The 27,934-nt window shown below is 39.5% G+C and overlaps 1 protein-coding gene across 2 annotated transcripts in view; it reads left to right on the top strand.

The window, feature by feature from the left end:
* Positions 1 to 27,934, top strand: part of ICK (intestinal cell kinase) — a 52,306-nt gene that overhangs the window by 19,146 nt on the left and 5,226 nt on the right. Inside the window, exons 3-12 of one of the 2 annotated variants that reach the window (XM_011379083.2) lie at positions 2,914 to 2,968; positions 7,445 to 7,566; positions 8,603 to 8,682; positions 17,002 to 17,134; positions 17,825 to 17,996; positions 20,334 to 20,501; positions 22,606 to 22,926; positions 24,390 to 24,580; positions 24,698 to 24,846; positions 25,748 to 25,840. In XM_011379083.2, the coding sequence (XP_011377385.1) occupies positions 2,914 to 2,968; positions 7,445 to 7,566; positions 8,603 to 8,682; positions 17,002 to 17,134; positions 17,825 to 17,996; positions 20,334 to 20,501; positions 22,606 to 22,926; positions 24,390 to 24,580; positions 24,698 to 24,846; positions 25,748 to 25,840 (1,484 nt within the window). Of the gene's footprint in view, positions 1 to 2,913; positions 2,969 to 7,444; positions 7,567 to 8,602; positions 8,683 to 17,001; positions 17,135 to 17,824; positions 17,997 to 20,333; positions 20,502 to 22,605; positions 22,927 to 24,389; positions 24,581 to 24,697; positions 24,847 to 25,711; positions 25,841 to 27,934 lie in introns of both variants that reach the window. The other variant, XM_011379082.2, reaches the window with a different exon arrangement.

Here is a 27,934-nt window from a genome sequence, read left to right as displayed (position 1 = left end):
AACGACTATCTCACAGTTTCTGTGGGTCAAGAGTCTGGGCATGGCTTAGCTGAGTTCTCTGCTTTACAGTCTCTCATGAGGCTGCAGTCAAGGTGTTGGCCAGTGCTGGATCTTATTTGAAGGCTAGACTGGGAAAGGATCCACTTCCAAGCTTACTCACATGACTGTGGGCAGCATTCAGTACCTCCTGGTTTGTCAGGCCAAGGGCCTCATTTCTGTGGAAGCTGTTGGCTGGAGGCTCCCCTCAATCCCTTCCCATGTGGGCCTCTCAGAAGAGCAACTCACAACATGGAAGCTTGCTTCATCAAGACATGAAAGCCAATAGGGCAGTGAGAGATGAAAGTCACAGCTTTTTGCTTTTGTAATCTAATCACAGAAGTGACATCCTCTCAAATTACAATATTCTATTGGTTAGAAGCAAGTCATTGAAGGAGAGGGGGTTATACCAAGCTGTGAATACCAGGATATGGGGCGAGAGGGGTCTTCAAAGGCTATTTTAGAGTCTGCGTACCATACTCATCTATATCTTGTTGCCATCTCAACATCTCCATTTGGATGTCCTGCAGATACTTCAAACTTATCGTATTCAAAACTGAATTTATAGCCAACATATTCTCCTGCCCTTGCTTCACCCTCTTTCTCCTTTAGTATTTCCTGCCTTGATAAATGACACTATCATCTCCTCAAAACTGGGGAGTCCTCCTGACTTCTCTTCGTTTGCCCACCATTGGTCATCTAGCCCTATCGGTTCTAACTGCTAAATATTTATCCGATTCACTCACTTCTCTATATATTTCCAATGCTAACCTCTCATTCAACCCATTATCATTTACTACCTCTGCCACTAGAATAATTTACTCTACAGGGTTCCTGGCTTTCATGCTTAACCCCTGTCCCTTCCAGTCTGAAAGGATTATTTTAAACACATGAATCTAATTGTCTAAAACCATTTGTGCCAAATATTCTTTGTGTCCCTGCTGCCCCATCAGATCTTGTCCCACCTGACTTCAGTGAATTATGCTGTCCAGTTCTGTGCCCGCCACCAGTATTCCACTGCAGGTACTTGCAGGAGACTCTCAACCAAGGTGCCTTCTACACAGTTCCTTAGAAGATCCCCAGCAGTACTGAGTCCAAGTTGCTCACCTTGATATCAGCTCAGCAATGTACCTTTTAATGGATTTCCCACCTCTCTGTCCCTAGTTTCTCTGCTCCTTGCCCTATCTTCCTAGAATCATCTCACAAATAATCTCCCAAATAAACTACATTCACTTAAGTCCTTGCCTCAGGCTCTGCTTTCAAGGCAACCCAAACTAAGACAGTTTTTAAAGTCTTCCTATCAGTTTTAGGATCAAGCCCCAATTTTTAATGTGACCTATAGATTGCTGCCTCATTCAGCCCCTGCCTGTTTTCTTCAGCCATATCTCCTATCACTACCCTGTTGCCTACTTTGTTCTGGCTGCTCTGGCCTTTCAGCTTCTTTAACTCACCCAATACCTTTGTGCCCCAAGTATTCACATAATATTTCCTTTCCCACACCTCCTATCAGACTAAATTCTACTCATCCTTCAGGTTATTTAAAATATTACTTTACTCACGGAATGTTCCCTACTACCCCAGACTGGATTAGGTAGCCTTGAGGTCCACTCGTGCAGGGCTCTGTAGCTTTCCTTCATAGCACTCAATACAGAAAATGATTAGTTACCTACCTTCCTGCTGTGATGTCAGTTCCATGAGGGACGTCTCTCATCATTGTCTCCAGTGCCTGACAAAGCCCTTGCCACATAGGTGGGGCTAAGTAACATTTTGAACATGAATCGAGGAATTGGTCACTAAACCAGGAAGCATGTGACATTGGGGACAGAGTTTCAGAGTGAAGTGGAGAAATAAAAGTTGGTCTGTTATTAGCCAGCAGTGAGACCTTGGGAGAATCGCCTCACTTCTGTTTCTTAGTTTCCTCACCTGTCCTGCCTATTTCACGGGGTAACTGTAAGATGCAAATGAGAAAATGCAATTGAAGTGTGATGAAAGATATAACCTTGAAACTTGAGTTTCTGGTTAGCTAATATGGTTTTCTTTCTCCCCTCAGGCTCTATACTAGGGATTGGCATACTTTTTCTGTAAAGAGCCAGACTAAATATTTTAGGCTTTGCAGGCCATATGGTCCCCGTCACAACTCAGCTCTGCTACTGTAGTGTGAAAGCAGACATAGCTCATATATAAATGAATGAGTGTGGTTATATTCCAATAAAATTTCATTTATGGAAACTGAAATTTGAATTTCAGATAATTTTCACATGTTGCAAAATCATCTTTTGATTTGTTGTCCTAAACTATTTAAAAATATAAATGCCATCTCAGCTTATGGGCTGTCCAGAAAGAGATGATGGAGTGGAATTGACCCATGGGCCATAGTTTGCCGAGGCCTGAACTGGAAGGTCTAGAGCTGTGTCGTCTAACACGGAAGCTGGCGACCATATGTGCCATTTAAATGTAAATTTAAATAAAAATTCACTTCCTATGTTGCACTAGCACATTCCAAGTGCTCAGTGGCTGGACAGCACAGAACATTTCCACCAAAACAGAAAATTCTCTTGGACAGCTGTGGTCTAGATAAAATGAAAATGAGGTATTTCCCTCCAGGGCAAGGTTAGCTAATTAGCAATACAGCAAGACAGCAGTCCAGGTCTCTGCACTATACTGTGTACCACCTCTGCTGGGAAATTGAGTGATGTAGGATTGATTGCACTGCCAGATTTTGGAATAAGTACCGTTTTGGGTGGTATTATATTTGATAGAAATCAAAACCGACTTTAAACACTATTCATTAGGTTCAGAATGAGAACATTTTTAAAAAATAAAGTTTAGCCTGTTACTGGGAATAAGCATACCATTTGTTTCTCTCTTCTCTTTTAGAATGAAAAGGAAGTTTTATTCCTGGGAGGAATGCATGAACCTTCGGGAGGTTAAGGTATTTATTAATAACAATAAGGAATAACTTATGTATGGTTGATTAAAATAGCTTTTCACATGCTTAGATTTATAGTTGATATAGTCATTCTGTTGGACTTGTTTCACTGATGCCAAAAAAGGGAACAAAAGATAACATTATGCAGTTAATAGCTCAAAGTAGATAATTGCTATGCTATCTTTGGTGAATATACTTTTTAAAAACTTTTGTGTATTATTATTAAGTAAACCACAGATTTATGAAGAGGTCAGTAGTTTCCTACCAATGTCCTTTTTGTGATGAAATACAAATAGCATAAAACTTGCCATCGTAACAATTTTTAGGTGTATGCAGTTCAGTGGTATTAAATACATTCATATTGTTGTACAACCATCATCACCATCCATCTTTAGAACTCTTTCATCCTGCAAAACTGGAAATCGTACCCATTAAGCAATATCTCCCCAGCAACCACCATTCTATTTTCTGCCTCAATGAATTTGACTACTCTTGGTACCTATATAAGTGAAATCATACAGTACAGGCGTACCTCATTTTATTGCACTTCACAGATGTTGCATTTTTTACAAACTGAAGACAAAACCCTATAACTCGCTTTATTGCAGTGGTCTAGAACTGAACCTGCACTATCTTCAAGGTATACCTGTTATTTGTCTTTTTGTGATTGGCTTATTTCACTTAGCATAATATCTTCAGGGTTCATCTATGTTATAGCATGTGTTAGAATTTCTTTTTAAGGCTGAATCATATTCCATTGTATAGATATACCATATTTTGTTCATCCATTCATTCATCGATGGACATTTGGGTTGCTCCCACCTTTTGGTCATTGTGAACCTTTGCACAATGGTTCCTTCTCTTCAGTCTATAAATGTTCCCACCATGCTCTCTAATCATCCTCAGCCCTCTAGCCTCTTGAGCTTCCACCCCTTTCCTTACCTTTCCTTACCTTACCTTCCAAATATCTCCTTTCTCCATCATTTCCCTCCTACCACTGACTTTCCACTTAATTGAGTCAGCATTTCCCTCTGCAGTGCCACTGAAGCTGCTCCCTAAAAGTCGCCAGTTGCCAAGTCCAGGATCATTTTCTCAAGCACTTTCTTGCCTGCAGTGTTGGGTGCTGTTCACTGCTTCTTCCTTTCCTCTCCCAGGGCTGTGTGACTCTGCTTTCACCCAGCTGTCCTACCACTTTCTTGCCTTTCACCAGTTCTTCTGCGGTTCACCCCTTAAATATCAGTGATTTCTTGCATTCCTTTCTTAATTATTATTATTATTTTTTTGCTCTGACTCTACTCCTGGGTAATTTCATTCATTCCCCTAGTTTCAGCAGTCTCATCAAATCTTTTATGCATTAGAGCAGGGGTTGACAAATGCCACAACCTGTTTTTGTAAGTAAAATTTTGTGGAACACAGCCATGTCCATTTGTTTGCATGTTATCTATGGTTGATTTCATACTACAATAGGAAAGTTGAGTAGTTGCAGCAGCGACTGTATGACCTAGAAAGCCTAAAATGTTCACTCTCTGTTTTTTTTACAGAAGGGTTTGCTGACCCCTGCTTCAGGCCCCTATATTCAACTGTTTAATGAATATCAGTGCCTGTATTTTCTAGAATGTCTACATCCCCCAGTGCTCCTATTTTCTCCCCCTTCTGTTAATTATCATTTCTCCAGAAGCCACAGCTCCTCACAGGTGGCCTGTGTAATCCCACTTTTCACACTTTTCATCCATCCTGTGTGCTGCTGCCAGAATTATCTCCATGATATTCAGCTGCTGATACACTTTCTTCAATTTATCAAAAGGATATTATGGACCAGGCAGCACCTTAGGTGCTTTACATGCACTGTCTTCTTCCATCTCCACAACTACCCGATGAGGAGAGTGTTAATATCTTGATTCTGCTGATGAGAACACTGAGGCCCATACTCAGTAACTTACCTGAGGCAAACACAACTCTAAGCCTCAAAGCTTGGTTTCAAACCCAGTTTTGTCAGAGGCTTCAGTGGGTATCCACCTTGCAACCAAACAGCATCTTCCCTTCCCACTTCTCTAAAAGTTTTTCAGATGAGCTGCCTTCAGAACCAAACGGGAGCAGTTCTCATTCCGCAGTTCTCATTCCACTCTCACACCTTTACTTCCTGACACACCCTTTCCCTCGCACTGAGTTTGTCTAGGTGTTACTCTTCCTTCAAGTCACATTTTGAATGATAACTAACCATGCAGGGTTTAATAATTACTCCTCTGATGTTTGTCTCTGTCATTCCTTTGATCCTCAATACGATCTTTCCTATTCTGCTACATGTATTTTGTACTCATGTCCTCTTTCTTCAATTAGGTTGTTTGCCTCTTAAGGGCAGGCACTATCTCTTATGCCCAGGATATCCTTGTACATTGTACAGTAGGTCCTCAGATAATATCCTTTTGTTCAACGTCTTTTCATTAGAACATTGACAAGATGCTGTAGGAAATTAACTCTTGTTTATATCAGTTAGCCTGTGATAAAATTGGTTTCGTTAGATGCTGGTTTACAGAAGTTCCAAGAACCTATCAGTGACGTGAAGTGAGTATTTACTATAGTTTTGTTAATAGTAAGAACTTTTATCTATGGGGATAAGCAGTCCCCATCGGACTGCTGACCCCAGTTTAATTTGCTATTTCTGCTTCTCTGCTTTGATGCAGCTGTCCTGCCTCTTCTTCTCCTTTGTAAACCTTTCCTAAGCCAAAATAAGATGCCTTCTTTTTGGAAATATATCTCTGTAAAATGAGTCACATGAAGCCCTCTACACAAAAATTAATTTTTATTTTAAACTAATATAGACTATAACTTGCTCATGAGCCTCACTTAGGAAAAAGAGCTGAGAGCCACTCAGACGGGCTGGTAATTCATGCTCAAAACATACTTCAGGCTAAGAGTGGAAGGTACCCTACTCCTTGCCTAGAATTCTCTTCTTGAGGGCTTTAAAACTTACTTCATTTTCCTCTGAACAAATTTGCTGCTCGTCCACTGGACACCTCAGCCATTGCTTATGGTGCATTTTAAGCAAACAAGCAGAAAAGATGGCTGCAGTCCATGAGAATCTAGTGAATAGTACTTACAAGTTAAGCAATGTTTGTGTTTGTTACTCATGGAGAACCAGGAAGCCAACCCAACTAAAAGAAGTTATCAGCCCAGTTGGGTCATTCAAAAGGATCTGGCCCTGTGGTCAAAACAGCTGAGTATTTCCTGTCAGAGAGGCATCTTGGCAGGAGATTGCCTTTCGGGAAAGAGGCTTCAGAAGAGTCTCATTTTATTCTGGCCATATTCCTCTGTCTTCCCACCTACTTGAAGCAACTTGATCATATTACACATTCTCCGGCTCTGATCCCTGGGGTACCTTATTACTGGGTGTCCTTTCAGATTCAGATATTCATGTCAACATTTTCATCTTCAGACATTGTGTTTATTTGCTTTAAAAAGGGATATTCTTTTAAGGAAATTCAAAGATAAAGAGAGCTTTACAATTTATTGGACTCACTTCTCTGTGAGGAAGAGGCTTATCCCACTGGCCAGAGTGACCCTTTGAGGCTTCCTTGAAGGAGCAAGTCTATCAAATCTTAATTTTATAGTGAGCAAACCAGCAATTGAGTGTCTCATTCTTGTAGATGAACGGGGTTGCTGCCCACTAATACAAAAGTGTACTTGTTTACCATTGACAGAATTAATGAGGCAAGGAGAAAATAGTCAACACATGGCTGTACTCATGTGTATCTTCCAGGAAGAGGAAAACTGCATATGCACAAGGATAACTAATGAGAAGGTCATGCGACATGTCTGAGCCACCCTCTTGTTCCTTGTGACTGACTATTTTGTCTTTTGTATTCTTGGAGCAGAGACGTTTCTCCCATATCACTTCAGAGTCTTTTTCCAATGAGATTTCTCTTCCTTCTTCTCTTTTATAACTCACATCGTAAGGAGTGCTGTGTGTCTGTCTCATGGATGCACATAAGTCAGAAGAAAGTTGAGAGAGTTTGGTTATCAGTTTCTGTCTATTTAAACAGTTTCCTTTTTCAAAGTGTCTACATGCAGACTATAAGCTGGCGACCTCACTCCAAAGCACCTACCTTCTTCAAAGCTAGAACAATCAAAGCCTCAGCCTCCAGTTGATTCCTCTCTGGCAACTTCTACAGCCTGGATTCTATCATTTGGAGGGATTGCACCTAAAATAGCCTAGGCCCATTGCCTGGTGCTTGCAGCAGCCAGAAATACCAGTGATGGTCAAGTTCTTATTTTCTAGTCAGTTAATCAGGATAGTTTTTCCATGTAAAGTTAATATCTATTTCATAGACACACTTTATTAAATTGCAATGAGATATCAATTGTGATATTTCTGTGGTTTCAGAATTAGGTATTTCTTCCTAAGTATAATAGGATTACTTTTCTTTTTCAACAATAGTTTTGTTTTTTTCTAATTTTTTGTGTTTTTTCCTCTCCTTTCAGTCTTTAAAGAAGCTAAACCACGCCAATGTAGTAAAATTAAAAGAGGTTATCAGGGAAAATGATCATCTTTATTTTATCTTCGAGTACATGAAGGAAAATCTTTACCAGCTCATTAAAGAAAGGTACAGTTTAGTTTTCATGATCTTAGAAATAAATATAGCAAAATGAGCATGTTTTCTTTCTGCTTTTTTTTTCCCCATCATGTTACTTAGGCTTCACTGTTTAAAGCAACCCTTTAGATGAGGGGCCCAACCTGCATTCCTACTTTGGAGGCCTTTTGATAGCTTCCAAGAAGCTACTTTCAATTAAGCTGTTTTCATTTTTTAATGGATTATTCACCCAAAAAAGCTCAGAGATTTAACAGATACCTTGCAGTTCTCCATTCCCGCAAGGACATATGGGCAGAGCAGCTACAAGTCAAGGATGTAAAAGCTTCATTCATTTTGAGACCTCCATTTGAAAACGTCTAGGTTTATTTCAGTTCCTTTCTTATTACAGTGCCCAGAGGCTTGTGAGCTGGGCAGAGGAGACTAATAAAAACTTACCTGCTATGGTAATTTCGAACTTTAAAAGTGAACCGTGTAGAACCTCTTGGGCACAATTTTTTTTTTCTATGTCTTCTTTATGAAAATTATTTTAATCATAGACTATCTCTTAGAAGTTACATTTTCTTGGGCACATTTTCTTGGTAGCAAATGAATGCCATTCATAGCATCCTTCTGAGTGATTTCAGTGAACAAATATCATCTTTATTGTCAATAACAGCAGTGAAGCTGTGTGGTTTGCCCAGCCAGGGAGAAAATGTCACTATCTGCTGAATGTCATAAGGCCTTAGATTTTTGCCATTAAAATTTTTTAAAGTTTTAGATTATATTATGGAGAGAGATTTTTATATGCTATATTAGAATGTGGAGAGGTTACTATAAAATGTTTAATCATTGCTTCTTTGTAACCTAACTGAATATACTTGGTATTTATAAGGTCTTTCTCATGCATGTATAAATGGTTGTTTTTCTTTATTATCAAAAGGTCTAGTCAAATTAACACGTGAGCAAATATTTTCATAAATTCTTACTACATAACCAAAAGAATATGAAAATGGGATTTGTTTTCATATGTAAATCTGGATTTACAACTTTTTTCCTCTGCCCCATACAGAAATAAGTTGTTTCCTGAGTCTGCTATAAGGAATATCATGTACCAAATATTGCAAGGACTTGCATTTATTCACAAACACGGTAGGTGATTTGGAGTATCATGCTTTTGAAAAGCAGCGAGATGTTGTCATCAGGTAGAAGATGTAGGAAACGTCATGGCCTTTTGTAACTGACTCCCAGAAAAGGTTGAAGAGTTGAGAGGCTGACAATGGATTTTGGAATACATTAACTTCCATAACCTGATTTCTGAATTTCCCTCATTATTTATCATATCTACATGTTCTTATTCTTTAGGCTTTATCATTAAGCTTGTTAGTTATAGATCTAAAAATTATTCCTGACTATTAAGTGGTGTATTGATGAGAAACCTAAGATTAGAATTCGGAGAGCTTTACATGTTTAACCTACCAATACTGATTGGCTGTGGCTTCTCATTTTCCTAATGTATTTATATTTCAGTTTGTTCAAAAGATTTCAAAAATAGTCTAACAAGATTTATGCAACACAGGAAAATAAAACTAATTAAAAATTAGCAAAGAAAGAAAAAGGCAAGGGAAAACAAGGTATGGCTATAGCCAGGAGTGAGGTTAATCCGCAAAGTGCATATCAGCATGTTTTAAGTAGAAGAAGCAGGTTACAGATTTGATTCTGAGCTTGCTTTCTGACAATGTAAAATGTGAAACATGACCAGTTACAAACTACAGCATTTCCCCAAGGTAAAAGCAGATCAGTTGCCCAAGAGAAACAGAACTATTCTTGGTACCAAGACCAGAGAGGTTTCTCTTTTGGATCTTTGAAGAGAGGACAGTATGTAACAACGTCATTTTATGGTAAACACAGTGACAGATTACATAGAGTAGTTTCATGTCATATCCCTCAGATAGGCCACTTATATCACCTGATCAGAGAAAACAGTTCTACTGAGGCCCAGTATGATTTAAGGAAAGGTTTAGAGTATCTAGAGAAATGGATGGCCACATACCCTTCAGGAAATACTCTATCACATTTGTTCTTTTTAGCTGAGCTTTTGAAAGATTTTGAGTAGCAATGAGTTTGAGGTTATATTGTCCAGCAGATACCTGGGACATTACTATTACTAGTCTCTGTTACTGACCAAACACAGACCCAGCTGGGGTTGGATTGATACCTTCTCGTGAACACAGAGCTATAGGATGGATGTGTTCAGCAGTGGAGCCAGGAGGCCCCTCGGGAGGTCATTTGAGGTCACTTTAATATGTAGACAGATGGGCAAAGCGCTGATCTTGCACAGGCAGAAATCCATTCTCCCAGTCTACGGATGTCATTGCCATTGCAAATACTGCACCAACAAATGAGTTTCATTACCTAGTAAGAAAGCTGGATGGAAGCGCTTTGATAGCACAGTTCAGATCTGACACACATTGGCAGTGAGTAGAAAAGACATTGTACCACAGCCTGTGGCATGGTACATCTAAGATCATTTCCAGCCTGCTCGTTAACCTCTAAGTATCTCCTCACAGTTGCGAACTAAATGAAGCACAAATAAGAGACAGGGCTATGTGTGCAAATTCTTGTCAGCCTCAGGCACATGCTGAATAATCTTAGAGAGTAATATGCAAGACTGAGTCAAATTGTGAACGCATTCTAGTAAAAAGTTTTTAGTAAAAGGTATGTCTGATTCTGCTGACAGTGATAGAACTAGCATGTTAGTCTTTAGTCACCAGAACTCACGCGAGATGGTATGAATTTGTAAAACACGAAAGCTTCTGGTAAGACATTAGAGACAAATAGGAAAAGGGTTGCTTGCTAGATTTAAGAGCCCAGGGTGGGGAAAAATGATGAGAAATCAAAGAGATTCTCAAAAGAAAATGGTCAACCAGAATGTTTTCAAATAGGAACCAGTCATAGAGTCTCAGTTACTTAGGCTATTTGCTCAGTGCTAAAAATTGACTGGGAGACCTAAAAAAAAGTTAATGTTCTTTGGCTTTCTCTTCTTTTCCTCTTTTGCTGCTTTTCATGAGACTCAGATATTTGTTGCCAGAAAGAACACATAACATTTTATCTAGACCCTAATCCCACCAAATGAATACACACACGTACCCTCATACATGTGCATACACATCTACATGTATACATACCCAGGTGCACATGTACCTACATATGCTGTCCCCCCATAAACACACACACAAATGCACATGTATGTGCACTCACAATACATATTTGTATCCAATAATAATCCATATACTATTGTGTCAAAATAGCTCTTTTGCTATTTTTTAATTTTTATTTATTTTCATGATTTATTTATTTATTTATTTATTTATTTGCCATTCTTCTGCACTGTCCATTTCCCTCGCATGCCTTAGACAAACGGATTGTGTATAGGAACAGTGCGAGGGGAGCTCAGTTTATGGAGAAGGTCAGACCACCTTTATTTTTATAACCCCAGCACCATTGCTATTGCCAGAAATTCTTGTAGACATTTTCCCCAGCTCTTAAGTGCCCAGTACTAGTTTTAACTTAATAACATTTCCTCTGTCACCTTATTTATTTCTTTGCCAATTTCTCAGGTAGAAAGGATTGATGGTATCTTCCTTCCACAGAAGAGGAAACAGGTTTAAAGAGTTTTAAAAACCTGTCAAAGGCCCCACAGCAATAAAGTGGTAGAGCGAAAATTAGCTCGGATATCTGTGCCCATTTGCAATGCTTCAGTAGAAAAATCTGTCTGTTCTCAAAGCAAACAACAGAGTAAGAGGTGAAGAAAATAGCAATAATAATTGTAAGTGGGATGGATAGTAATTTTGTAAGTCCTATCTCATTTTCACTGATAAATGATTTTTGGAAACTTCTTCATGGTTTTTATATGATATTGACTTGACTTTGGTTAAATGCACATGTAACTCCGTATTATTCCTTTCCTCCAGCAGTGGGGGAAAAAAATAACGTAAAGCACTTCACAGATTTGTCTTGCGAGTTTCAGGCTCTTCCTCAGTAGCTCGTTCTCACTGTGAAGGCATAGTCTGTCCCCGGGGAGTGGATTCCTTTGAGAGGGAGAACAGTGCTGCAGGTAGTTGCTATGGCCGTAGTTCATGTCACTGAGTACTTTTCCCCCATAGGGAATGAAAACATGATTTTGCTTGGGACTGACTGAGCAATGCCAAAGCATATGTACTTTGCAGGAATTAAATAATTAATGCAAACTGTGTTTCATCCTCAACCTGCCCTTACAAATATCCAAGTCACACTTATCCGTGCCAGTGTTCAGAAATGCATTAGGTGGCTTAGAGAACAATGTTTTGCCCCAGGAAGTGGTTCTCTGCTTATGTGTTTCACCACTGTCTTCCTGTGCTTGACCTTGAGTCATCCCTGGGCCTTTCTGTGTGTTGCTATCCCTGTGACCTTCTTGATAAAAACGTTTTAAATTCAGTAATATCTGTGATCTTAAAACTTCCATAGCCAGAAGGTGTGCTACATAAATTCATAGTGTTTGATTATTCTCTTATTCTTTCCACATATTCATATCAGGTTCATCGTTAACAGAACATAGCAGAGTGGAGAAGGCCTTCTTTGTGGCTTGATGTTTTCCTTGCCCCAGGGTTCTTAATGAATAGTAAGCACAACATATTTTCTGCCAGGATGAAAGAGACAATCCCTCTGTCATTCAAATGGCATGGAGTACCCTGAAATTAAATTGAAGGGCTGTTCCTGAATTCTGAAAGTCAAACAGTTTTGAACAGTTCTTATGATAACAACACTTTGCTATTGCGTGATCTCTGAATGACTCGCTAAAAAGGATTTGCATTATGAATCAGAAGCACAGAGGAGGAAGTGAACTCTTGTTATAAGCCCCAGTGTACACATCAAAAGAACATGGACCCACCCAGGAATCAGATCAGAGCTTAGCACCACCCCCTCAGAGATGGTGGGGTACATCTCTAGCCTTATGAGCCTTACTTCTTATCTACAAAAATGGAGCCACATCTGCCTGCCCACTTTACCAGGTTCTTGGGAAGAGACAAGGAGAAGCTCTTGTGAGGAACCAGTGTGCCAATCACTGTTCTAAAAGTTTTACAAATATTAACAAGTTGAATCCTGCCAAACAATCCCACAAGATAGATGCTGTTATATTCCCTATTTTACAGATGAGGAAAGTGAGGCACAGAGAGGTTAAGTAATTTGCCAGCCAGTAAACAAAATTGGGATTTGAAATCAGGCAGTCTGATTGGTCTGCACTCTTAACCAGTATGCAGTATTGCCTCTCATATGGAAATAGTAATTTTGTTGTTAAAATAGAGATGAACAGTAAATGTACATGACGTGAGGGCCTTATACTTTTCGTCACCAAGGACTCATGGGTATAAGGCTAATAATAGCTGTTGCTATTATTCAGTAATGAAAAGAACAGAGGGCTAGATATTCTACAGACATAATCATAAATGCTTCCTAGTTATAAAAGCTTATACTCAAATATAGTATAACACAGCATATGTCAACTGATGAATAGAATTTTAACCAGTCATTTTAAACAATGTTTGCAATTAATTTTTTTTCCTAGCCATTTTCCCACTGATAGTTTATTTGGGGCCTGAAGTATGATCCATAGGAAGGAAAGCTGCTTAGAAGGACATGTGGGGAACTAGAATCTTCATTCTCATTAGTGCACATGTTCTCTGTGGAAGTAGGATTAAAGAACAGTTAGTAGAGAGGGAAAGAATAAAGCTTGACTGATAGGAGGAGGTAGTCAGTGTTTACGGGAGCATGACTCAGGGTTGAAGCAAGGTATAAGGTCTGGTGCAAGAATGGTACTTGTACCTGAGTACCAGTTGATGTAATGAGATGAACAAAACAGGGAGAAAATGCAAGTTTGTTGAAGTGGGTGTTATAGATGGTAGCAGAGGAAATTGCAATGGCGCTTGGGGGCTGGAGGACAAATGACTCATGTCACATAAGTTTAGAAATAACAATTTAGGTCATCTAGAAGAGAAAAAGAGTCTAAGAGGAGAAGTAGTATTCAAAACTTGAGAGGAACAGAACCACAAATCAAGATTTAGCTATAAGTTTCAAGATGGGCAGAATAGAGCTCCATAGTACAATAGCTCTGACACATTTCTTGGTAGGACTGTGAATAATTCCCCTTGCCATCACCTTGATTCACTTTTCCTATCCGTTCAGTAAGAAAACAATGTCTGCCATTTCTTTTCTCATTTAGGGTGTTTTTAATGCTCTGATTTTTTAGGAAGATAGACAATGGTCTCAGTTCACATGTTTTCAGGGGCCATGGGATTCTTCCTGAATGTATTGACAAACAAGATCACTGCCTAATCACTGCTTGTGTATTCACACTTTCTTAAGTCAATTCCAAGGTGGGAGCATGCAGTCAGGCCTTGTGGGAGCTGGTAGTGCCCTGAAGAACAGGGTTCAAACACAATGACTCCATTACACTAAGTCTTAGAACAGACCTCACCCATTCTGATGAGTGTTGATCATCTTTATTTCATTAGGCTGAGAATAAGCTATCCACATTTGTCCACATCAGAAATTTTTTCTTTCATTTTAAAGGCCTTTCTTGATTAATACTGAATTACTGTTTGAAATTACTGAGTGGGCCATTTCAAGTTTGGTTCTTGCTATAATTTAGGTTTAATTTACTCTTATCTGGTTAGGATACTTAAGGAATTGTATGAAGAAGGCCATGAGGTATATATTAGTACAATGGCAGGATATAGAATGAAGCAATGGAATATAGAGAGAGATTTTTTCCATACCCATATATACATACAAACACTCATACATAAACATACACATGCATATATGCTATACCAATATAAAACTATTGTGCCTGTGTCTGGTCTGCTCAATGCCTTGGATTATGGAAAATAGAAGAAGCTTGGTGAGAAGGAAGTACTTCTTATCTGTAGCCCTCTTGAATATATGCAATCACTTCTCTGCCTTCAGCCCATCTATGTGTACTGGGTTCTAGGCTCTGTAATTATATTCACTTTGTCTAAGCCAGCCATTCACCATACAGACCCATCATTATGTCATTAATACTATCCATTTGTATTAGTATGAACAAAGAGGAATGTCCTTTTATTAAAACACTGCTTTTCATAGTACATAATATCTAATGCGTATTCAAATATAACCACATTATAATCACTTTCCTCTTCCTCTAAAACAGAGGTTTTTGGAAAATGACCCTGACTAGTAGATTTAGTACTGCTGGATGAGGACTTCCCACGCTGAGCCCTCAGTGTCTCCCACACTGCTTTAGGGTCACTGTTCTCCTCTCAGTTCTCAGTTGCTGTCTTGCGAGCCTTCCTTCCTCCCGCCCTCCCAACAGCCCTGGTCTGCTCTCGATTGTGCCTACCTACTTGGCCCAGGTATATCTGTCACCATTAAGCTTCCTCATGTTCTCTGCAAACCTATTCTAGTTCTTTGTTTAATCATTAAGAGTATATTATGAGGCCACCATGCTCCTGCCACTATGCTAGACATTTGGTAGAAATAATAACTGGCTTCTACCCTTAAAGTGTGGCATCTAATTAGTGAAAGATGGTTAACATACCTGAAAATGATAGAGCTCTGCTCAGGTTCAGAAGGGAGGGCCTATTACATCCACCAAGGCAAACACCATGTCCATTTGGGCTGCTTCTGAGTCCACAGAGCTTAACTCAGTGCCTGGCATGGAGTGAGCCCTCCATGAATATTTATTGGTTGAAAGAATGAATGAATGAATGAATGAATGAATGAATGCTAGCATATTAGAATGGCCTCCTAGAGGAGGGGACACTCAAAATAGGTCTTGAAGGATGGGAAAGATTGGGATTGGTATAGACAAAAAGTACAAGGGTACAGCATTGTTAATCGGAATAAATGTAGTGAACCTAAAGAATTTTACCTGATTGGAACACATTTTACACATTGATGGAAGTGTTGGAAAATAATTTTGTCTCTAGATAGATTGAAAGCAGTTTAGGCTTGTTAAATAATTTAAAAAGGAGCTATGGAAGGGGTGTGTGTGTGTGTGCGTGTGTGCGCATGTACTCTTGGATGGGACAGTGACAAGAGGAAGATAGTGTTTAAATTATCAGTAAGTGTGAGAATCCAGACAAAATGAAGCGTGGAAGGCCTGGTAGTAGGTAGCAATGCAGAGATAGGTGGCAAGAGCAAGGATTTTGGAGGGGATAGTGAGAAAAAGCAAATGGGACAGACGTGAGCTATTTTGATGAAAAATGTGACAGTTCCATGATTGTCTAGAGAAGGGTGGATCCACTATCACTACAAAGTGTCTGGATATCTTATCAAAAGTTCAAGAAGGAGAGATGGTTTGAGACAGGTTGTTGTGGGAATGACAGTGACATCTAGCTGCTATCCTATTAGAAACATAAATCTAGAGAAGGGTGCAGAAGGCACATTAGAAGTATAGATTTGAGCGTTATCACCATAGAGGTGTTGAGAAGTAGCGTAGCTCTTCAGTGATGGCTATTAATTTCTCCCATAATGTGCTAGTTAGAATACGACTTTTACAACATCGATAATGAAAGCACATAACAAATAATACCATCAGCAGAATTAACGGAGTTGTATTTCCAGTTTGGGTGTTCCACTAAGATTTAGAGTCATGTAGAATGATGTCTATGTTGGCGATGCTCTCTACAAGTGGAAGGTTCTTGGTTTTCAGAGGCATGTATTGTTGACCAGTGGATGTCTGAGCGCACCTGGAAGGTTTGTGTGTTGAATATCTCCTTCGTGGACTCCCAAAGCTCTGCTGTAGTTGAGACAGGCTTCCCATTTGGTGAGTTATCTTTGTCTTTCACAATGTGAGCTATAGCTGTACCTCTACTTCATTAGGCCAAGTAGTAAGTATTTAACATTTAAACATCTGTTGCAACGCACACCGGAATCTCAGATATGAGTTGGTCATATTCATAAATCCATTTCTTGAACAAAAATTGTAATTGTATTTTTGTCGTGGTATAAACTGTTGAAATGATTATAGTCTCAAATTCTTTGTGGCTGGCTTGGGCAGGGTAGGCGTGATATTTTTTTCCTTGAGCCATAGAGTCTTTTGCAAAGTTATCTCAGACCCTACCTACTGAGTTTTGGTATTTTAAAAGATGTTTTCTGTTTTGGAAAAAAAATTATGAAGATCAACTTTTGAATTTTACATTTTGAATTCATCAAAGGGAAATTAATGCAACCGTTTGAGAGTCCAAACGACTCTACCTTACAACTCTAATTGAAAAATAAAAATTAAAAAAAAAAAGTCTACATTATCAGTGGGATCAATGTATAGAGCCTTCAGTGTCATACCTGACTACTTTTTAGATAATAGTTGTTATGAAAAGAACAATACAGCTGCAAAGAGGAATGCAGAAGCAAGCTTGCATTAGGATTCCTTCTCCACTGTCTCTGCAGGCTTCTTCCATCGAGACTTAAAGCCTGAGAACCTTCTCTGCATGGGACCAGAACTTGTGAAAATTGCAGACTTTGGATTGGCCCGAGAAATCCGATCAAGACCTCCATACACAGACTATGTATCTACCAGATGGTGAATACCATTTTCCTCAAAATTATTTAATTACACTTCTTTAAAAATATACCATTATACTGAGAATAATATTAATGGCACAAATGTTAACTTTTCACTAAGAGAAACAGTGCAATTCGAGACACATATTTGTAAGTACATTAGCATTAAAAGCTTGTGTTGTAAATAATTGTAAAAGGAAGTTTACTGTGCTTTCCCATAATATAAATAATATTTTATATATAGACCTTCCTGAAGACTATTTCCTAAAAGAGTTATGCACAAGATTCTTAGAAGACCTGTCTGAAAAACTGGGTAATTGCTGTTATTGAAACTTTCAGACCTAAGAATTTGATTTAAGCAGTTGGCCATGACCAAGAAGTAGCCTAAAAACAACAAATTTTTTGTTCTCTATTTCTCTTCTCTCTCACTCTCACTCTCCCTCGCTGTTAGTCTCACTCTTTATGTTTCCCAAAGCTGCTGTGGAGAGGAGTCCTGTAGAGGCATGCTCAACAGAAAATACCGTGAGATAGAGAAGCACTGCTTTATGACAGCAGCCACAGCAATTGCCAAGTCTTCACTCATCCATGTACCACAGCGAATTGGACAAAAATAGAGATACCTAAGCTCTCTCACTGAGAATTGATTGTGTGTTTGATTGACTTCTGGCCAGTGGAAGCAATAACCAGTAGTTCCCCTTTGTTCCTCCAGGTACAGGGCTCCGGAGGTGCTCCTGAGGTCCACCCACTACAGCTCTCCCATTGACATCTGGGCTGTAGGCTGCATCATGGCAGAAGTGTACACCCTCAGGCCACTCTTCCCTGGGGCCAGTGAAATTGACACGATCTTCAAAATTTGCCAAGTGTTGGGGACACCGAAGAAGGTAATGACAAGGAACAAAGGCTGTGGGCCAAAGCCAGCAGCACCCTGTGCTCCCTTGCCTCCACCCAGTGTGACACTGGCACTGCTGATCACCTGCTCATTCTGGAATCTTTCTCCCAACCTCAGCAATCCTCCACTGCCCACATTCTCGACATGGCCACTTTGCACCCTCTGTCTACTCTTAAGTAGAAGATGTGTTCGTCCTGGCTCCCTCTGCTTTTCTCTCTATGGCACCTCACCCCCCTTGCAGTTTCTCTATTCTCATGGCTACAAAGCTTATAATCTATTCAGAAGTCTCCTAAATGTAATCAGGAGCTCTCACCTGTCTCCTTTAGAACTCTACTCGCATATTTACAATTCTCTGAGATTTTCTCCTGACGCCCTCTTCATCACATCACCTCAGACTCGACACATCTGATGCAAATTGCCTTTTTTTTTTCTAAAACTTCTTCCAAATAACACAAACACATTGGAAGGTTTTACTGCAGTAATTTCTTTCTCACCTTACATATTGTGTTGAATATTTTAGTACACTTTTATTTTTATACTTCTAAATTTATGTATTTTTTAATTTTACATAGTTGCTTATTTATATATTTTTTCTTTCATTTTTATTGAGATATACTTGACATACAGCATTGTATAGGTTTAAGGTATACCAAATTGCTTTTTGTTTACACCCTCAACTAGCTTCTTTCATTCACTCTCCATTTGTATCTGTGATCCCATCATAATTCCAGAGCCTGAGCCTTGAGGCTGAGTTTCCCTTTTACCTTCTCTCTTTCCCTTACTCTCCTTCCCCCTTCCCCAAGCAGTTGGCCCTGAAATCCTATTGAATATCGCTACATAGTATCCTTCACATGGCTCTTGTCCTGCGAGTCCCACTGCCCCAGACTGGGTCATGCTCACAGACTGGCTCCTGCTCACACTGCCTGTCTAGAGGTATCAGTGTTTCTGCCTTCAAGTCATTTCTCTCCAGCTTATCTTTCAGTCTTCAGCCAGTTCAACTTCATAAAGGACAACTCTGGTACTGTCTTCTCCTCCTGAAAATATTTGCTGATTCCCCATCACCCAGCCCCTGTAACTGTCATTCCTTGTCCCAAAGATCGTATCTCCCTCCCCCACTCCCCAACCACGTGCCCTCAAACCCCCCCACAACAGCACTCTGCATATACATGCTCTGCCCGACTGAGCATCTTTCATATACCCAAATCCCACTCTTCTTCCAAGGCCCTGCAACGATCTTTTTCCTCTAATCTCCTCTCCATCTTCAGCTGTGTTCTGTGTTATTAATATAATGATCTGTATACATATCTCTTTCATGGACCATCAGCTCACTCAGGGCAAGGATTTGTCTTGTGTTTATTTTTCTAGGTCCTAGCATCATTGCTGGTACAAGACTAGTCCCTCAGAAAAAATTAAGTCATTTGAATCATTAATGCTACCTCTTCAGGATTTTCAGTCTCCTGCTAGAATCTCTCCCTTCCCTGGAAAACTATCTGTACTCTCTTGTGATCTTTATTACTTTTTATTCTGTATTATTGTTCTTAAATCAATGTCTTATTTTCTCCTTTAGACAGTTATATCCTTATGGGCAAGATTTATATCAGATTATTTTTGGACACCCAATGCTAAGCCTATAGAAGGCACTCACTATCTAAGTGAATAAATGATATAAGCTATACATAGCGCCACTTTGCTTTAAAAAAAAAAAAAAAAAAAAAAAAAACAATTACACCAGAATGTGTCTTGTAAAATAGTGGAGTGTTGAAACTGGAGGGGACCATAAAGATTATTTGTTCATTCTTTCCTGTCATTCGCTCCAGTGTTTAGTGTCCCATAGGTATGATGGATGAAAAAGTGAAGGGCTTGACATTGTGTGGAGCAGCTTTCTTTACTGCTGGACCTCTCCGCTTACATATTTTCAGTCTTCAAGATGGGGATATAGTCAAATTTATTTAACTGAGGACAAGATGTTTTATTTTTACCCCCCAAAACATTTTCTTAGCAATTTCTCAAACCTCTGTCTCATGGAACACAATTGTGAAAATTCTAATTTGGTTCAACCCCCAAATCTCAACAAAGGAACTATCTTGTTTGAAGGTTATGAAACAAGTTGGTGTCAAATCCAGTATCCTTTCCCCTTTTCCTCAGACTTTATGTTCTTCGTGTCTCTCCATTGGCATGCTCCTGTGTTTTATGACACATGGTGCCTCAATATTGAATATGGGTGTAATAATGACATGATTGCCTTTCTGTTACTGGTATACATTCCAGAGTATAAACTCTCATTGCAGTGAGTTGGCTGAGCAAAATTTCTATCTTTTCCTTCTTTCAGACCGACTGGCCTGAAGGCTACCAACTTTCAAGTGCGATGAACTTCCGCTGGCCCCAGTGCATACCCAATAACCTGAAGACCCTGATTCCAAATGCTAGCAGTGAAGCAATTCAGCTCCTAAGAGACATGCTTCAGTGGGATCCCAAGAAACGGCCAACAGCTAGTCAGGTTTTCTTCCATTTTCTTCTGTTTGATGGATTTCTTATGAAGTTCATATCTAACTATGAATAATTCCTATAAATCTCATAGGAAGTATTATATTTGGTACTATGGGTGAAAAATAGTATTGAATACCACTACAGTGTATTATGTATAAGAGAAAATAGTTTGAAGCTCACTGTGTATCGTTAAAGTAGTTAAGATTTAAACAATATAGTTGCTTCGAAAATTGGCGTATAGTTCACATGGTACATTACCATATATGTGGAAATGAAAAACAGATCTACCTGTCTTTGGAGAATGTTTTCAAATATATCGTCTATGGGTTAAGATTATATAACAGTTGGTTTATAAGGCAGTATTGGTGGTCGAAAGGGAATTTGAAAATGTCTTACAAGATCCAATTTGCTCGTTTTACAGATGACAGAGAGCAGCAGAGCTGGGATCATAACCGTAACTGGCATTTTTTTGCACTTTACATTTTGTAAATACTTCAGTATGTTTTTAGGTGATTTTACCCCATGAAGACTGTATAAGTGTTACTGTTTTCATTCTATATATGAGAAAACTAAGTAATTTGTCCTAATCACTCATCCAATAACTAATACAGATAGTGCAGCCACTGCAATTCAATCATGCGGATGGCAGATCTTCTTACACCATACCTCCTGTTTTCTCAACCCACCCTCCCTCAGGCCACTTTGACCTAGATTATAACATATCTCCAAAAGAGGCATGGTGTTGCTGTGAGCTCCACCACTCCCATGCCTCCTGCCAGCTGCCTTTTTCATTGGTTGTGTCTGGCCCCTCCTCACCTTATCTCATTGAGACAGTTACATTGCTCAGAGAATTTAAAAAGGTAACCAATTCTAATCAGGGATGATGAATTGGGTAAGCAAAAGTAATAGTGACATTTGAAGACAGTGCTTCTGTGATGTTAGAATTTGGAGAGATGATACTTAGGGGGTTAAAGAATTGTAGATAAGTAGCTGTCCAAAGACTGAAAGAAGAAAGGGCCTTAATTTGGTACCATAAGACTCTGCATGGCTTAAGAAGGTCGGAACGCTCTCAGAAATGTATTTCTGGGCATGAAATTCATAAATATTTTCAGGGCAGGATGTAAGATTTCTGATGAACCCAGTTTTCAAAGGATGTGCACAAGAGATGAAAGGAAAAAGATGCTGTAAAAAGGAACTAAGAGAGCAATGGGTACTTTTAAGAATAGTGGGTACTTTTGGGTACTTTTAAGAAAATGGGTACTTTTAAGAAAAGCTAAAAATACCCCCAAATCAGTTGAGACTTATAAAAATGCTTGGGACTATACAGAGGACTTTTCGAGTTAGACGCCAGGGTCCAGGACTTGTACCATAGTATCCATGTTATTTGCTTCTGTATTTACACTTATATATAATCATTACAGATATTTATAACTATGTCTCAGAGTCATTAAGAAAAGTTATTATATATTTATTGATGTCCATTCAAAAACACTAGGGAAGACAGAATATTTCAGAAAGAATTATAAAGTCCCAGCCCTATGAGATTTATCCCTTGGCTATCTAGAAAACTTTTTTATTCAGAACTAACGAAGTTTAGTTGTCAGTTATTCTTGATACCAAGGTTCAACTGTATCACGTATTATACGTTCTTGGCTTTCCTGAGGTAAAAGCAGATGTACCTGCTTATTTTACTTTCGATTCTTTAGGGTCCTCTAGGATCATTGTATTTGGCTCTCTCAGTTTTATATATATTTTTGTCTCTTTCTATGGAATGAGGAAATGAGCTTAGAAAGGTGAAATATTATATTTAAGACACGTAGCAATACATTACAAAGCCAAGACCTGCGTTAAGCCAGAATACTTTTCAGAAGTAGCAAAGGTAATAGCAGTGTAACTGGCTGCTCTAGCCAAATGAGTTTAAGTACATACATTTGATGATATTTAGATAAGAAAAATCACAAGGGGTGTTACAGATTCAAGGTGTTGTTTTATAGTTGGTTTGGGCTACGAAATTGTATTAACTGTAGTCACCTGAAATATAGCCCAGTGTACCTGATGGTGTTAATCTTCCCAGCTAGACTTTTCTCCTAAAGCAGCCTTATGTGTCATTCCAGGCGCTTCGATATCCTTATTTCCAGGTTGGGCACCCATTGGGCAGCACCACACAGAGCCTTCAGGATTCAGGAAAACCACAGAAAGACAGCCTGGAAAAGGCAGGCCTACCTCCTCACATGAAGCCAGTCCCGCCTGCCCAGCCCCCAACCAAGCCACACTCACGAATTTCTTCGAGACAACATCAAGCCAGCCAGCCCTCTCAGCATCTCACGTACCCCTACAAAGCAGAGGCTTCCAGGACAGATCACCCGAACCATGTTCCTGAGGGCAAACCAAACCCGTTGCTCTTCCCATCCCTCCATGCGAAGAATCCTCAGGCAGTAAGTAGCGAAGATTCACTAGCGAGCCTTGTGTCTGCCCTATTTCTCTTCTGACCCTACTTACTGTGTGACAGTTTTTTTTAGCATATAAAATCTAATTATAGTAAATATATCTCTGCAATATCATGGAATTGCTAAAAGAGCTTTGGCCTTAGAGTTATAGGGCTCAATTCACGTTCTGGGTCTGCCTATTAATCATGGTGCCCCTCAAGGGGGGCAGCTGTGGTGTGGTGTTTGAGAGCTGGATAGTTCAACCACATTGCCAGGGTCTCAAATCTTGGCTTTGCTATTTCTTAGCTCGATGGCCCTGTGTAAGTTACTTGGCCTCTCTGCTCTTTATTTCCTCATCAGTAAAATGGGGATAATAATAGCGCCTGCCTGATAGAATTCTTTGAAGACTAAATGAATTAATACTTGAAAGAATTCAAAATAGTACTTGGCACCTAGTTAGAACTCAATAAATGTTAGTCATTATAATTGTATTAATCCCTGTTGACTCAGCTTCCTCACCTGTAAAAGGAAGATCATAAAGCCTATCTTGCCCAGCAGACAAGGCTGCTCATGAGAATCAAATGTCCTGCTGCTTGTGAAGATGTTTTGAAAATCATCACATGCTGTACTATTATTTGTAGATCCTTATTCCCGTTAATGCCATCAATTGATGCTGTGAACGTTGAGCTGTTAATTGAGCCCAGATCTTTCTTTTCCTCTAGGGCTGGTGTTCAAAAGGAAATAATAACGCTAGATTCGATGAAACAGTAACCTGACAAGGAAGTCTAGTTACCCTTAGTTGTATATTACTGTCTGAGAGTAATACTGTCTGGTTTTCTGACACCTGTATGCAAAAGTAATACTTTTTCTGTCAGCTGGTATTCATCCACTGAGCATTGGCTTCCAACTAGCACAACGTGAGAGACTACGTGAGGTTGCAAGGGTGGTGTATCTAGACTGTTTGCCTTACCCCAGCCCATAACATGGAAGGAGTGTGTGCTTGGAAATGTCCTATTGTAGCTAACCCTATGGTTAAATAGTATCCAGGTCTACCGAGAAGGCAAAGAAGGCATTATTTGCATTGTTTTCTGTAAAAGAGCAGGATGACTGACATCTTAACTATATTTTCTTACTTCTTTGTTTATGACGGTATAAATCATGTTAACTTTTTCAGAGATGAAGTCTGAATGAAAATCCAGCCATCTTCCTTGTATGGGAGGAGTACCTTAAATTTCTCTTTTTTAATCTTTTTCTTATACAATTTCGTATCCCCATATGGTAATAAGCAATGTAATCTGTGCAGGATAAGTGAGAGACAGAAGTCTAGGAATATGTTTCCCATGGTTGCCCTTTCAGATAAGCAGTGTGTGTTGGGGAATGATATGACCAAGAAAGTTCAGAATGGGGATTACTCATGGGTGAGCTCCATTAATGCCAAATATCGCTTTTCCCCCCTCTCTTTGTATACACAGAAAATCCTTGCTGGCCTGGAACACAAAAATGGTGAGATCAAGCCAAAGAGTAGGAGAAGGTGGGGTCTTGTTTCCAGGTCAACAAAAGATTCCGATGACTGGACTGACTTGGATGACTTGGAATTCAGTCCATCCCTCACCAGGATTGACCTGAAGAACAAGAAAAGACAGAGTGATGAGACTCTCTGCAGGCAAGTATGAGGCTCATATTTGTGAATAGACTGAATCTGGAATTCGGTGAGATGATTGTTACCGATATGATGATGCTCTCTATCTCATGTGACCTAAGCCATGTTTTCTCCATTCAGATTTGAGAGTGTTTTGGACCTGAAGCCCTCTGAGCCAGTGGGGACAGGAAATAGCGCCCCCACCCAGACTTCATATCAGAGGCGAGACACGCCCACTCTGAGATCCTCGGCCAAGCAGCACTACTTGAAGCACTCCCGATACTTGCCTGGTAATATAAATAATTGCCTTTTCTTTGATCGTTGATAAGAAATTATGTCCCTAGAATCACATACAAAGATTCTATTTTAGAAGGCAAACACTTGGGTTTCTCTTCAGAACTGGTGGGAACATCATAAAAATATTTGCTGGAGCACAGGCCTCATGTTTTTATATTATATAGTTGCCTAAGATAAGAAATTTGGTAGAGAAAATTCGGTCCAGCCCCCAGGGAGGAAGGAACTGGTAAGAGCCAGGCAGCATACCTGAGGTCTTTCCACTAGAAATCTGCATTGCTTGACACAAGTGGGAAAGTGGGTGGTCTAGAGGGAAAGTGGTTTGGCTTGAGGTTGAGGTGATTGAGATTAAGATCAGGGCAGCCTTGGATATGAGGGAGTCGGTAAGGGTCATTGGTACACACTGGAGTCACTAGTACATGATGGCAGTGCAGTGATGGTCCAGGTCAGGTGAAAAGATGGAATCTTGGGGGACAGAATGCAGAGAGCTGCAGAGCTGGGAGGTTGGGATGGGGGATGCAAAAGAACTTAGATGACAGAAAGGCAGTTGTCTGTGAAAGAGGACAAGTAGGAATGTCCGGGAGTACGAAAGCCCAGGACAGCACCAGATGGGGTCAAGAGATAAGACATGGGTCAGATCTGTTGGTAGGATGTTTAGGAGACCACATTCAGGCCACCCACCAGTGAGACAACATACTAAACCCAAAGACAGCATCTTGCCTTTTTACAGTCAGTTTTTGCTTAGATTTTTGAACCATAGGAAGTTTTTGGCAAATTGGGTTCTGCGTTAATTCTCTCCCTGAAGTCTGGTACAAAATTAAATGCATATTTTACATTCTGAAAACATTTCTTCCTTATAAGGAATAAATATAAGAAATGGTATACTCCCGACTCCAGGCAAGGATTTTATTCCATCTAACCCATGGTCTAGTTCTGGTTTGTCTGGAAAATCTTCAGGGACGGTGTCAGTAATCAGCAAAATAAATTCAGGTGAGTAATAATTATTAACTCCTAAATGACGAGAAGCAAATTCTCTGGATATGGCAGAATGGGTACAGAGAGATAAGGGTACAAGCTGTGGAACCATGACAGTGTTTCTGGTATGAAAACCCTGGGCTTCTTTTCCAGGCCTGTGCCCCTCCCTCGCCAGCATGCACATGGCACCAGGCCCTGGGGACTCAGGCAGCTCCCATGGGGTCTGCCTTGAAGAGTAGCTAGGGAGAAGAGCATAATCTTCCCTGGCTAATGGGAAAAGCAAAAATAACTTCACAGAGTTTTACAGAGTTCAACTTCAGAGGCCCTGCAACCTCTAGAAGTCAAACTCGACTTGGTCTGCCTTGCTCTAGGTGTCCCCTCCATCTGATGACCCAGCCTTAGCCCAGGGCATCAGAACTTCTGGTCGGAAGATCATTTAGAAGGCTCTCCCCACTTTTTTTTTTAATAGACGTATGAATTTCGGAGACATTCCAGGCTGACTTAACCCTGTTTCCAGCACATCAGTTTCCCTCATTGTTTTTCCTCACACAGGCAGCCCCTGCTCTGTGCTGCTTCCCCTTCCACCTTGCCATGTGAACATCTGGGCTTCATGTCTCTGTGCCTTTATCCATTAAGTGTTCATTTATTTTAAGGAACACGAAAGAAAGTGCATCAACATCCACATACCCACCATAAGTTAAGAAGTCAAACTTTGCAAAACAGACACAAAGCCCAGCGTCTAGGCCTTCCCTCTCTTTCCCTCTTTTTCTCCCTCCATGCACCCCCGATTTGGGTGTTTATTATTTTCATGCTTTTTTAAAAATATGTGTGAGATACATAGTATGGTTTTGCATGTTTTAAAATATGTATATAATCCTGGCTCTCCCCTCATTTTAATAATTCAGTTACATATATAGCAATTATATAAAATATATATCACATTATATACCTTATAACATATATAATATATATCTATGTAATAGTATAATTTATTACTTCTACTAGACCGTAATTTATTTATACCTTCTATTCTTGACGAACATATAAGTTGTTTATAATTTTTGCTGTTAGAAAGTGTGCTGAAATGGACATTGCTGTGCACCCATGTGAGGGTTTCTCTGGGTCTGAGGTAAACATGTTAGATTAAAGGGTCTGCTCATCTTCAACTTCACAGATATTGCCAAATTGCTCTCCAGCAGAGCAGGGGAGTTGTGCTGCATCCTTGATGCCACTTGGTACTGTCAAGATTGTAAAATGTGATGGGTGCTAATGTGGTGGGTGTGAAATGGTATCTTATTGTGGCTTAAACTTGCATGTCTCATTTACTAATGAAGTTGAGCATCTTTTCTTGTGTTCGTTGACTGTATGTTTTTTCCCTTTTGTCACTTTACCTGCTCAAATTCTCTCCTCCTTTTTCTCCATATCTATCTATTCACCCAAAATGCAAAATGTGCTCCAGCTGGCCAACACAACTCCTCACACATACATTCCAGACCATGGTTTCCGCTCACCCTTAAGCGATTGCTGACAAGGCTCTGTGTTGTGAAGATATAGAGCAGTCCTACCACTCCATAACTCCTTTCTTAATGGCTTTAACTTGCATTTGCATAATAGCCAATGTACCATTCTTCATCATTCCCTGTGTAGTTTTAAGCCTTAATCATAAGGCTTATATAGACAGTCATTCACCCTTCCAATATATATTGATTACTTGCTATATGTAAGGCATTCCATTAACCTCCTACAATACTAAGATGAGTAGCATACAATTTCGGCCCTTAAAGCGCTCTCAAGATGGAAATGACATAAAAAGTGAATGATTTTAATACATTTTAATAATGATTAATTTTTCTGATTATGGACAAGAATATTTAGTGGAAAATTACTTGTAATAGGTAAATAATTAGGATAACCTCTGTGTTGATCAATAAGAGAATAGTTAAATGAATTTTATTTTAGTCATATTCTAGAATTTGCATATACTGACATGGAAGGTAACTATTCTATATTATCAAGTGGAAAAAGCGTATTTCAGAACAGGCTGAATCAATTATACTAAAAAAAAATAAAATTTCAAGCTTTCCCTTTTTTTTAAGGATTAAAAATGAG

Source organism: Pteropus vampyrus, unplaced genomic scaffold, assembly GCF_000151845.1.
Source record: "Pteropus vampyrus isolate Shadow unplaced genomic scaffold, Pvam_2.0 Scaffold353, whole genome shotgun sequence".
Taxonomy (NCBI): Eukaryota; Metazoa; Chordata; class Mammalia; order Chiroptera; family Pteropodidae; genus Pteropus; species Pteropus vampyrus.
Note: the sequence above shows the minus strand (reverse complement) of the source record. Positions and strands in the feature narration are given on the sequence as shown.